Source organism: Leiobunum rupestre, chromosome 2 (assembly GCF_980474605.1).
Source record: "Leiobunum rupestre chromosome 2, qqLeiRupe1.1.hap1, whole genome shotgun sequence".
In the NCBI taxonomy this organism is placed as follows: Eukaryota; Metazoa; Arthropoda; class Arachnida; order Opiliones; family Sclerosomatidae; genus Leiobunum; species Leiobunum rupestre.
In genome coordinates this window covers 62740709-62753848 of record NC_143385.1, presented here as the reverse complement: position 1 = coordinate 62753848, position 13140 = coordinate 62740709, and the positions used below count along the sequence as shown (strand labels likewise).

Here is a 13140-nt window from a genome sequence, read left to right as displayed (position 1 = left end):
GGAATTTGAAAATGTTTCCAAAAGGTCAGGGAATTTAAAATGGTCCACAACAGTAAGGGAATTTTATAATGGTCCACAACAGTAAGGGAATTTTATAATGGTCCACAACAGTAAGGGAATTTTATAATGGTCCACAACAGTAAGGGAATTTTAAAATGACACCAAAAAAAATCGGACAAATCAATTTTTCAAGATATACATATATTTTTCAAGATGTACATATATTTTTCAAGATTTTACCTCAAACCATTCATTTATTCTACAAAAATGGTCAGGGAAAACCTGGAAATGTCAGGGAATTTAATTCCGGAAATTTTGTACGAACCCTGTTTTAGTGTTAAAACGGATTTTAACACTTATTTAAAAAAAAATGTTGATAAAAGTTTAAAACACGTTATTTTTTGTTACCTTACGCAAGAATCAAAAGCGACCGAAAAATTCCACAAATTTTCAAGCTTCAGTAAATTAGCTGCAGCCCAGAAATTGGCGTAAATCTAGCCGTAACAAAAACAACTTAAAAAGAAAAAGTTTGAAAGCAAAAAAAAGTTGTGGAATTCGGTAACCGTTTCTCGCTAGTCTTGGCGCCCAAGAATGTTCGCGTAACGTTTTTTAGCGACTACTAAAAATAGTGCACTTTTGCCACTGAGTAAATGAGCTCGCCCGAACGAGGCTAGAGCCTCGAGCTCAATCGTGTTTTTCTCTAAGCCACGCCACCAACCCAAACATCCCTGAGTTGCTATTTCGGAAAGTGAACCCATTCGCTTTGACGTAAACTTCAATTTTATTTTTTCATCCCCAACAAGCCTTGGCTTAGTTTCTCCAGGTATTTAGTGGCTTTAATAAGTTCGTCCTAGGCTGGTAATATTGGTAATTTTTGTCTCAAATTATTTTCTCTCTCCACAAATCGAAAACGTCAAAAAATATTATTTTTAGAATAAGCTAAATTAAATTAGGTTAAATATAAAAATGTGTGGAAATTATTTTGGTAAATATTTTCGGACCTCCACAGAAAAAATTAGATTAGATATAAACTTATAAACTTAAAATTTCCAACATTTATATTTATTATTTTAAGTTTGTCTAACCTAATTTAATTCTGCTTAGTCTAAAATCAGTGATTGTTTATTATTTATTTATAAAACACTAATCTTAGATTCAGATACGCTAAATTAAATTAGGTATTTAGGAATTTGAATCTGAAAATTTGGTGGCAATCCTGTAATAAGAATAAATTAATAATAATAATAATAATAATATTATTAATAATTAATAAAATTCTTATTAAATTAATACAAAATGGGGAAAATTTAATAAGAAAGTTTTATTTCGTTAATTATTTTTAATTTAGTTTTTTTTATATTTAATCTGAAACAAATTTGAATAATTTGTATTTTAATTTTGTTAAGATTTCTTCGCGAATTGTCGCAACTGAAACGATTGGCGGATTACTCATCATGCGACAACACCGACTTGAACCACATGATGCAGAATCTGGGACCTGATTTCTGCCAGTACACCTATCCCATGTTGCAGTGCGGCGTGGACCGAAGTACACTCAAGTTCCTTTCCGAAACACAACTTGAACGCGAATGTGGCATCGAAAATTCCATCCACAGGCTCAGGATCTCCCAGGCCATCGAAGGTCGGTTCAGTTCAGTTCACTCTTAGCTTAAAACGCGACAGGGATGCTCCTAAATTACATTTACAAGGAGAGTACCCGAGGTGTTTATTGCCGATTTGGTTCAAAGTCGGGCGTAATTTAGACCTATATGAGATATGAAATTTCCCAAAAGGAGACGTTGCACTACCCATTTGATTTGCCATGACAACCGAAAATGTTTTTGACCACTTTCAACAAAAATAAGTTTTTTTCCTTATTTTACCCAAAAGGTGTTACAAATTTACCCCAAAAATTTTCCAATTTTACCCAAACTTGATGAAATTTACCTAAATGTGGTACAAATTACCCATTTCGTGATTTTCGACCACATTTTGGTAAATTTCATCAAGTTTGGGTAAATTTGAACACTTTTTCGGTAAAATAAGGAAATAGAGATTTTTTTTGTTTTAAGTGGTCAGAAACATTTTCGGTTGCCATGGCAAATCGAATGGGTAGTGCAACGTCTTCTTTTGGGAAATTTAATATCTCATGTACGTCTACATTACGCCAGACTTCGAACAGAATCGGCAATAAACAGGTGGGCCCCACGGACCGTTAATGAAGCGGGCCCCCGAGGGGCTAACCACTCTTAGAAAGTCTGTACACCGGATTACGCTTAGATTAGCACTGCCAAAGGCAGGGACTTCAAAGATTACGCGTTATCCCATTAGTACAGTCAAAGGTACGGCTCTGTACACCGATTACGCGGAGTGATCAGCCCCTCGCGGGCCCCTCAAACATGATAGCGTTATAATTGTTAAAGCTGGGGCCCTTTGTCTTCTTGCAGACCAAAATATTAGACCCAGTCCGCCACTGCCTTTAACCCGCTTTCCCATTGGTGAAGATAGCTTAACTCATGGCGAAATAGTCCATAATATTATACTACTCATTGTACTCGGTATTCAGTTCGGTTGCGAGGCCAAGTGGGGCGAGTGTTATAACCGAAAAAACAAGTTCGGTTAGAATTTAAATTACCATTAAAACCATAGAAAGTGTCATACTTATTTAACGATATTTATGTTCTAAACAAAATAAATTCAACCAATGTCCTATATTAACCCTTTCAACGACCAATAATCCCACCCCATGGCGCTAAAGCACATATAAAATTCTCCGAACTAAATCTGAAAATAAATTTTACATTATTCTGTCCTACATAAGCGAACTGAGTTACACATATTTTTCCACAAACGTATAATTTGTAATCCCAAGCTTAATCGTTGCCCCTTAAGGGCTCGAACTTTCTCTCGGTCTTGGAAAGAAAAAATACTCCCTGAATACTACGAAAACATTTAAAATTTAGATTATTCACCTTTTCGGTTTCCGTACCCTACCCTCTTTGGAAAAATAGGGTGCGTAACTTCGAACGCGGGCAACCGTTTTTAGGCCTAACTTCTCGCGTCCTGTCTCTCCGGCTCGCAATCGGCGCCGAACATCTGTTCGGAAAGATTCGGTTGGTCATCGAACTACCGATCGGAAGTGGTCGGTTTTGGTTCGGAAACGCGGTTTACGGTGACCTTTAGGCCTTGGCAAGGTTTTCTGATGCCCACGCTATTTACGAGAACGAAATTTCGGGCCCCGAACGTACAGAATGTGTGGGCCCGAATTAATGAAAGCAAAATTTCCAACCCAAAACCCCTCCAAGCTTTTTTTATCTCTCTTCTCAATTATCTTCAAAAAGGTGTTTTTTCTTTTAAATAAAAATGTCCCCAGTCTGTCTGGCGGCATTTTTTACGGTGTCATTTTCCACAATTTCAATTTTTTATCTATCGGTAATAAGTTTTTTTCTTTTTTGGGATGGTAATAGCTAAACTTGTTGAAATTTTGTATTTTTAAAAACAGAAATGGTAATAGCTAGGACTTGTTGTTTTTTGTTCGTTAAATCTTGGAGGAATATACTTGTTTTATTTCTCCAAGGTTAAATATTCCATTCTTTTTACTATTATCATAAGTCGATAATATTTATTCAAAGTACGACACTAAATTTACTTCACGTGTGATATTTTTACTGAACCCATCCTTTATACTATATTATCCTAAATTTATAATATTTATTCATAAGTATGACACTACTTATTATTCACCTGTAAATGTTTACTGATAACATAAATAACATAATAAGGATGAAATTTCCCAAAGTTTTAATGCTAATTTTCTTACCGAACCGGTTTTTCACACTGACACTGACACGGACTTGAACTCGCAAGTCGCAACTGAACTGAGTGGTATATTATGGTCCTTGGTAGTAATGTATTTTTTCACTACTAATGTCGTCATTCAGTGAATAGCTAGTAAAATATTTCCGTAAGAAACATACCTACTTATCATAAGTCTGTAATATTATTGCGTATTACCCGTTGTAAAAGGAAGTATGAACTTTATATTTATGGTGGATCAAAATTTCAGTTGCGCTACCTGGTGGCCACATAAGCTTGTGGTACATTTAGAACCTGCCATAGGGAGTTTAAGCAGACGATTTATCGTTTTAGTTCATACTCCCCTTAAGGATAATTTACATTTTTTTCTTTAGTTTTGAAAAATTATTTATTGGCTGTTTCAAGGTTTTGAGAAAATATCATTAGTTTAATTTTGACGGAAGTTCCTATTTGTCGGCAAAGTTTCAGGGATGTTCCTATTAGTCCGGAAAATTAGAGGAAATCTTTCATTGTCCGGAAAATTAGAGAAAATCTTTCATTGTCCGGAAAATTAGAGGAAATCTTTCATTGTCCGGAAAATTAGAGAAAATCTTTCATTGTCCGGAAAATTAGGGAAAATCTTTTATTGGTCCAATATATTTTGAGGAAGATTATCCCGGTAAATTTTAATTAGTCGAATGTATTCGGAGGGAATTTTCTCCGGGTCGAATGTATTCGGAGGGAATTTTCTCCGGGTCGAATGTATTCGGAGGGAATTTTCTCCGGGTCGAATGTATTCGGAGGGAATTTTCTCCGGGTCGAATGTATTCGGAGGGAATTTTCTCCGGGTCGAATGTATTCGGAGGGAATTTTCTCCGGGTCGAATGTATTCGGAGGGAATTTTCTCCGGGTCGAATGTATTCGGAGGGAATTTTCTCCGGGTCGAATGTATTCGGAGGGAATTTTCTCCGGGTCGAATGTATTCGGAGGGAATTTTCTCCGGGTCGAATGTGTTCGGAGGGAATTTTCTCCGGGTCGAAGGTGTTCGGAGGGGAGTTTTAATTACTTTCCTTTTTTACATTCGTTTACTAATCATTTTGGTTATTTATTACGCGCTGGTAAAGTTCAATGGCATTAAAGTATACGTAGTTAATACAATTTTATCGCAATTGTCAGGTCTAGTCCAATCATACCACGAAGAAGACCTGGACGACCCTTTGGCCATCAATAAGAAGTCCTTGGACGTGTTCGTCAGTTACCGGAGGTCGAACGGGTCTCAGTTAGCTAGTCTGCTCAAAGTGCATCTGCAGCTGCGCGGCTTCTCAGTCTTCATCGACGTGGAGCGCCTCGAAGCGGGCAAATTCGACAACAACCTCCTCAACAGCATCCAACAGGCCAAACACTTCCTCCTCGTCCTGACGCCCAACGCCCTCGAACGCTGCGTGGAGGACAACGAATGCAAGGACTGGGTACACAGAGTAAGTTCATTTAATTCATGAAAACATGGTCTCGATCATTTATTTATTGATGCTTAGGGATAATGACTGAGTCGAGGTGTCCAATATTCGTAAAAATCACGTACACTTTTTAGAAAAACGATTTAAAAATTTTTTATATACACCTGAAAATTCCAAAATCCGGGTGAAAATCATATCCAAAATCTCGAAATCATCCTAAACAGGGTTACCACAATATGAGGAGTAAAAACGCGAACAAGTAAAGAGACCAATAAGTAGGGGAGAAAACTAAGCTTAGTTTTATCCCCTACTTATTGGTCTCTTTACTTGTTCGCGTTTTTACTCCTCACTCTCTAGACCATTGGTGGTTCTCGTGTTTTTACCACAATATTCTCATTCAAATGCCCTGACTATTTAAAAAAATTTTCTCTCCCTTTTTAAGGCCAAAATTAGTCAGTTTTTACCTTTTACATTTATCGGAAGTTAATAAATTAATCGACTTATATTTCAGTACAAAAGTTATTTCAACGCTAAAACCTTTCAAGGATCTAAATAATAACAGAATTTGCCATAGATCTGAATTAAAATTGCCTTAGTGTCAAGATAAAACTGAATTCCCTCACTTTTTTACAAATAGGCCTTTCTATAAAGTAACATTGGCTTTCTTGTTTAGATGTATCGGGTGCGTCACTCGTGACGTAAAAGTTACGTTTCACTAGGATAGCCAATAGACGCTAGCATAAACTCTATTTACGGCTTATTCAACTTGTTGGAAAGTTCCACGCGCGTCTTGATATTTTAGCGTAAATGGGCTCGAGCGATTTCGCGCGTGCTTCCTGAAATGAAAAAAAAAATGCGCGAGCCTTTTACGCTAAAATATTAAAGAGCGCGTGGAACATTTTAACAAGTTGAACAAGACACGAATTAAAATTCGACGAGTCGCCCTTTTTATAAAGATCTAACCTTCGAAACTGAACTGAACCCCTACGTGTCTCGTGACGAAAGCGATACATTAAAACAAGTTGGCAAGCGTAATGACTTTATAGAAAGGCTTTTTTGGACCATGATGCTTTAAAATTAGTCATTATCTCTAAGAAATAAATATATATTTCTTGATTGTACCATAAATTTATAATATTGCATAGATAAGCGTGTCAGTTACATTTTTAGAATGACTATAGATATTTTAGACTAACCCTTTCCATTAAACCTTGTAGAGGTTAACGGTAATAGTGAGTGTAGGGAGTTTGTTGGCTCTTGTGGCATGAAGGGCTTGCCATCACCCTCCTACGCGTTATAAACAGGCCACCTGATTTAGAAGTCGCTAGATGACCAGTTTAAACCTTTGGCAACACTAGCGATATATGCGACGAAAAATTAAATCAACGGCTCTTTAGTTTCGTCTGCTCACCTTACTTAAGTCAAATTCTATTTCTTAAATGTAGATGGCACTGCATTTTCGTGCCGAGGCGTGAAAGTGTTAATTTGTTTATAAGTTGCGTATTTTTCTCAATAGAGGCGCTTATAAATTGGGCGATGACGTGAATTATTCGCCATAGCTATCAGTAAAAGTGGCTTAATTACCAAAAGTGTGTCGATGGAAGCGTTTTTTAAATGAACGTTATAAGCTGGCGAGAGCTTCGAGAACTAAGCTAGCAGGATTATAGCTGTTCAGCTACTCTACGCTAATACCATCTATATACAATTAAAAGGCTTCGAGCCTAGAAAAGAGCGCCATCTACTTAAATACCTGTCAACTAAATTTGTGAAGAAATAGCAGACGGCTTTTGAATATGAATATTCTTTAACTGAAACGTTCAGCTTTTATATCGAGATAATTTTGAATGAGCAGACAGCTTTCACACATTCTATTTAAAACTCAGTCGGTAGGCGGCGGCACTTCTGATCAAAGTTCAAACTACGCAGGAAGTTTATACAAAACAAATAACAATCTAGAAAATGTGTAGCATCACTCAGTGAAATCTTAAGCATTGTAAAGAATAGGAACTGGCATACTTATTGCGAATAATTATAGACTTATGATTGTACTAACGAAAATCCTTTCGAAATTTCCATCGTAATTAATGGTACTTAATATTTTCAGGAGATAGTCGAAGCCCTCCAAAGCCAGTGTAACATTATTCCGATCTTGGACAATTTTCAATGGCCAGACCCAGAACAACTTCCAGAGGACATGCGGGCTGTCAGTTACTTCAACGGAGTGAGGTGAGTGCTCTTAACAAGGATTCTTTATTAATTGGCCTCGTACAGCTAATGCTAAACTCTCTCCACCAAGAACGGATTGAGGCAACTGAGAACAATCAACAGATCCCCACGTTTTCATGACGCACTCTTTTTAGAATTTTGTGGGTGGAGCTTATTTGGGCAATCTGTCGTTGACGCCATCTGTCAATAATATTGTATTGAGTTGAAAGAATGATATTGTAAATTATTATACGCTTCGACATAAGTTTGATACCTAAACTTATGGCTGAGCTTAGGAAATATAGCGCCATCTGCCTTAATATCCGTCAACTAAATACGTGAAGAAATAACAGAAGACTTTTGAATTACAGTTTTTCGGTTGAACTCTCAGCTGTTGTGTAGAGAGAATAGGCTTTTAAATAAACCCCTCTTTGACTGTCTTGCCCCCCCGTTGGAAAATGCTGCCAGATCTATGCATTGATTAAATTCGGCACAGCGTTGCCAGACGTACGATAATTATCGCACAGTATGATAATTTCATCGAAATTGTTAGGGCGTACTATAATTTTCATGGTGTTCGTTATCGTACCATTATTTCGATAATTATGCCCCAACGTGCGATAATATACGCTAATTTTGAAAATTTTTCAAAAACCTATAAACGATTTAAATCTGCCGAACATACAGCGTAGTTCTGAGTGGGAGTTTATTACTCCTAGCTGTCAAACATTTTTTTTATACATTTTTAAACATTAAGTTTAGTTAATAATGATAATATGCATTTTGTTTATTTCCCTGAAATGAAATTCCTGTTGTGCTTTAAAAAATCATCTAAATTCAACGCATCTATGTATGAGTTCAAATTTTGCGTAAATCAAGAAAAAGGATAATATCTTATCAGTTTGCCAATTCGTATTTTAATTTCATCACAATCAAGATTATTGCTGCCATCTAGGGGCTTATATCGTTACTTCGTGATATAATTTGTTTAAATTTGGAATTGTTTGATGCAGATGGATTCACGACTACCAAGACGCCTGCGTCGACAAACTGGAACGTTTCATGAGGGGCGAAATGAACGTTAGGAGCGACGGGCCCTTGGGTCGTTACGTTGGCATGGGGAGCCTTGGCGGGGGCCCTGGAACCCCGGGCACCCCGAGCACTACCCTCAGCCGGGCCCCAATATACCAACGCAGCGCCAGCAATGACAGCACCAAGGGCAGTACTTGCTCCGACAAAGAGAACATTAACAACAACAACAGCAGTAACCATAACAGTTGCTCCAAACCCATCATAGAGTATCCACCCAACTAAAAGTCTACCACAACATTTTTAGTTTTTTTTTAAATAACTGTTTAATGATAGGCTGGAGCTTTAAATGGTTTTAAAATTAAAGTTTTTATCCGGATTTAACCGTTTTATTCGAGTTGAAAAGCAAGTTTGGACCCCATTAACTTTATCGTGTTTTAATATGAATTAGTGACCAAATGAATTCTTTAACATGCCACAAAATTAACTGTTAAAAGAACTTTTCTTTTTAAATCTAATTACCAAGATCTTAACAGTTCGAAACGATTCATTACCATAACGCGTTTTAATATCCTGGCTATTTAAACATGGTTTTGGTTATAGTTCCAAACAGTTAATCTGACTTTATTTAGAACCAGCCATCCAACAGAGATCAGGCTATAAAATTTTAATTATGGATTCAAAAGTAAAAACAATTTTAATGAAAAAAAACTCCTTTATTTCGATAGAACTCAAATAAATTAACTTTTAGCCATTCTACATAAAACTACCATTTCTAACCTCAAGAAGAAATCCCATCATTTGGAGTTAGAACTTGTTTTTATTCGAAATTGTAACTAGCCCAGCCCTTCTAAGAGAAACAGAAAATTGTATCTATTGTGATAACACAAACCACAAGTTATTGAAGGTAATAGTTACCATTTTGGTTAATTACCATTTAGTAATGTATGATGATATTTTAAGATAACACCAAATTTCTTTTTACATTTGGTTATATTTTTAATTTTTTCGAGTGATTATTTTTATGGATTGCGCATGGTGCAGGCACCCTTACCGCAACTTGATATAGTTCCTCCCATTGCAACGCCCCTTTTTTCGTAAAGTCCTTCATTGGCTGCTTTTCAGTTCGATACTTTTATTAGTTTGTATCCCTTTCAATCAAGTGCCTCATTCTCTGTATAAAGATTTTTAATTTTGCTTTCGTTCGATTGGAAATATGCGATTTGATAGTCAAAATAATTTTGGTGTCTAAGGCCTTTGGGCCGACACCATAAGTTTGTTCTAAAAAAAACAAGTTAAAGTAATCGTATTGTGATTGGCTGGTTGATAAATTCCGGAAATTATAAAAAAAATTAATTTTGATTCAAGAAAATCAGCCATCTTATCAGTTAGCATGACTCAACTTTTTTCTCATGTGGTTGTAAGACATTTGATTTTGTGTTCGATTAGGATATGCTTTCTATGATTTCATATCAAATAAAGCTGATTGGTTGTGAGCAAATACCGTGACACATGGTTGAATAAAATTAATCAACATAATAATTGGTTAACATAACCATGAGAAGAATATGGTAAAAATTTATTATCACCTTAACTTTCGTCCATTTTCTAGTTTAAATGTAATTTTTGCTTAATATTTTAAGCCTTGGCAATAACTTGGTAACTAAACCTTAACCAACCAATAAGATTAGCAATATTGTCTATCTGGTATAGATTATTTTTTAGCGTGCCAAAATGTATTTTATATCTTTTTTGAATCTCACAAAAACACTGCTTATGTTCAGCCCCCTGTAATACTTAGGAAAGTGAATTAAAGTGTAAATAATGTAAAATGATTTGTATTGAACTACTCACATTTTATTAATATTCTGTATATTTTTTATTGGAACCTTTCACTTTATCAACAGGATATTTCTGTTCGTTTTTAGCCATTTTATGCAAAGCTACTGTAGGTAAGTCTACATTGCATTTCTCAGCCAATCGGATTAAATAGAGTAATACATCACTTAATTCTTCTTCTATATTTCCTTTTTCCTCTGGTGTCCATCCTATGTTATACATAATAGGCGTTTATTAGGTAAAATAGCTCAAATAGCAACTTTATACTACATACTACCTTTTTCCTCTATCTCGGCGTCGCTTTTCCATTGACTGTAGTTGAAGAATGTAAATAGCCAAACGTATTAAGTACTTCAGATTACATTTTGAAATATTTACTTACAATATTTCGGCCACCTCTCCTACTTCCCCAGTTAGGGCCAAAAGTAGGTTTCTAGGCGTGTGATACTTGTCCCATTGTCTGTCTGAACAAAATTTTGCCATCTTTTTGCGTCTACAAAGATTGAAAATTCTAAGCCTTGGTTTTATTTTTACAATAGTTTTAGTAGTGAACTTTACAATTCTTCCAACGTTGGTTTATCACTAAATTCACCCATTTTAGAACACGCAGTCTCCTCGCTTTCTGCCATAATCTTCAAATGCGCGATATTATTTTATCAGTGTACTTACGAAATTTAGAGGTCTTGCTCGGAATGAACGCGTGATAGGAAATGGTACTTTTTCCCGCCAAATTGACACAGCTGCCAATTGAACGTTTGTACTCTCTAGCGGAGGAAATTGGAAGCTCGATGATAGGGTTTTCTCTCTGATACCGTAAGGGTTACTACTTGGATTAATAAGTGTTACACTATTATTAATACAAGGTTATTGTAAGTTCATTTTTATGGTTTAGCGTAGAGGTAAATAAAAGATTGATTTCAAGGATCGCGAGTCCCTACTATGAAGCGCGCTCTTATTTGTTTGATTAAATAAAGAGTTATTTCGAGGCAAAAAATTCTTGTCATATTTTACCGTGATATTTAAGAGAAAATTGGTAACACAAAATGTTTACTTTTTCGCGACCGAAAGCTATCGCTACGCTCCCTTTGGTTCGCCATTGAAAGCTAGATAGCTAGCGGCTAAAGCAGACGCTATTATTTTTTTCATCATTATTCTTAAATATGACCATAGATATAAGAAATGTATATGAAGGTCTAGATAAATTTCGGGGCGTCTAAGCCTAACATAAAATACGGAATTGACACCTAGCAGACACCGAGGAAGGCACGTGACCAAGAGCGCGAGCTCTCTTAGCATTTTAGTACGTAGAGATAGAAAAGAAATAGAGGGAAGATTACCGCGTTAAGGCACCCCTGTTTTTGACCGGGAAAATTATCTCCCCCCCACGCATGTATGATAGTGGAGATGGGCAGAATTTGCAACGCCGTCTATCCTTCCTTTGTTTACATGACAGTTGATTTTCCAAAAGGAATAATGTATTTCATTTCACCGCGCGTCGATGGCGCCACGTAATCTGCCCATCTCATGGCTCCCTACATTGGCGAAAAGGGGGTCGGCACTCACAGTCAACTTCACCAGATACAATAGTGCCTCTATTTCTTTTCTATCTCTATGTTTTAGTACTAAGTGCTTGACCTTTCCGAAAGGCCGTAGTCTTTAGACACCATCTGTTGGTGACTTTTAGTATAATTTTTAAGCTGGAGACAATGGCTCTCGCGACGATAGCACGAGCTTTCTTACAGATAGATAGCGTCTTATAAGAATAGCCTGCAGAAATTACGTGTTTCTGCAGGCTGTCACCTCCGTATTCACTCCCTTTGAAATATTTTATCTAGACCTTTATATACGTTTCCTATATCTATGAATATGACTTAAAAAATGATAATATTTGCGTTCAGGGGCGTGCCAACGTTTTTACGAGAGCGGGACAAAGCAATATTATAAGCACAACCTTGTTAAATAGGCTGCGTCCGAAAAATGCCGAGGTATAATAAACAAAAACCAAAGGTGTTGCGACCAGGCCCGGACTGGCTCCTTTGAGGGCCCTCGGCTAGAGACTGAAATGGGGCCCCATTACCGGGTGGTGTGGGGGTATGGAATAAAAATCTATTTATTATTAAAATTTATTTTAAACAATTTAGTGCCCCCTTGAACCCGGGGGCCCTCGGCGATCACCGTTATGACGAGTCCGGGCGTGGTTGCGACACCGTAAGAGCCCGTCAGTGGAAAGTAAGTATACTGAGGGAAATACATCTCTGCCGAAAATCTACACTGAAAAAAGTAGCGGGGGCAGCGCCCCCACGGTGAATTAAAAGCGGAGGTAAATCACCCCCGCTGCCCCGTGGTTGGCACGCCCCTGCTTCCATTTAAATTAATTTTTTAAATTTTTTCCTTATATTTTTAAAAAAAAAACGTTCTTATGACTTTTTAATTTGACTGTAGCAGATGCTAGATCATAGGCGCAACCTCGGAGAAGCTAGCGCCGTTACGCCATCTAGACTCGTTTCGGTCGGTATATTTTTAAATTAAGTTATTTCCATTGAGTTGGGAATATATAACTAGAGATACAATTACGGCTTCAGAAATCGGGGTTTCGCGGGACAAATTCCTCCTTGACTGTAATCTTCATCATTCGACGGTGGCGCCTGCTATCTTTTCCAAAAACTATTTTTGCAAATATCGTCTGCTTATATACTTTTTTGCACGGGTTTGTATTTAGATATTTAAATTACTGGGGAAAAACTCAAAATAACGTTTAACGGCCATCATCGTCGGGGGGGGGGGGGGGGTAAGACACTCTGCGAACTCGGTGTAC

At 36.9% G+C, this 13140-nt stretch overlaps 2 protein-coding genes across 2 annotated transcripts in view; one reads left to right on the top strand and one right to left on the bottom strand.

The window, feature by feature from the left end:
• Sarm (sterile alpha and armadillo motif) overlaps positions 1–10318 on the top strand; it is an 85068-nt gene extending 74750 nt beyond the window's left edge. The window contains exons 6-9 of the mRNA XM_090166030.1: positions 1407–1642; positions 4972–5273; positions 7357–7478; positions 8471–10318. Coding sequence (XP_090022156.1) covers positions 1407–1642; positions 4972–5273; positions 7357–7478; positions 8471–8771 — 961 coding nt within the window. The 3' untranslated portion in view covers positions 8772–10318. The remainder of the gene's footprint in view (positions 1–1406; positions 1643–4971; positions 5274–7356; positions 7479–8470) is intronic.
• A 3-nt stretch (positions 10319–10321) lies between these two features.
• On the bottom strand, positions 10322–11111 carry LOC149958679 (dCTP pyrophosphatase 1-like). The gene is made up of 4 exons (XM_090166032.1): positions 10884–11111; positions 10708–10818; positions 10603–10637; positions 10322–10534 (listed from the first exon to the last, which is right to left on the bottom strand). The coding sequence occupies exons 1-4, from the start codon at positions 10952–10954 to the stop codon at positions 10347–10349; spliced, it is 405 nt and encodes a 134-aa protein (XP_090022158.1). The 5' UTR covers positions 10955–11111; the 3' UTR covers positions 10322–10346.
• Positions 11112–13140: the final 2029 nt, after the last annotated feature.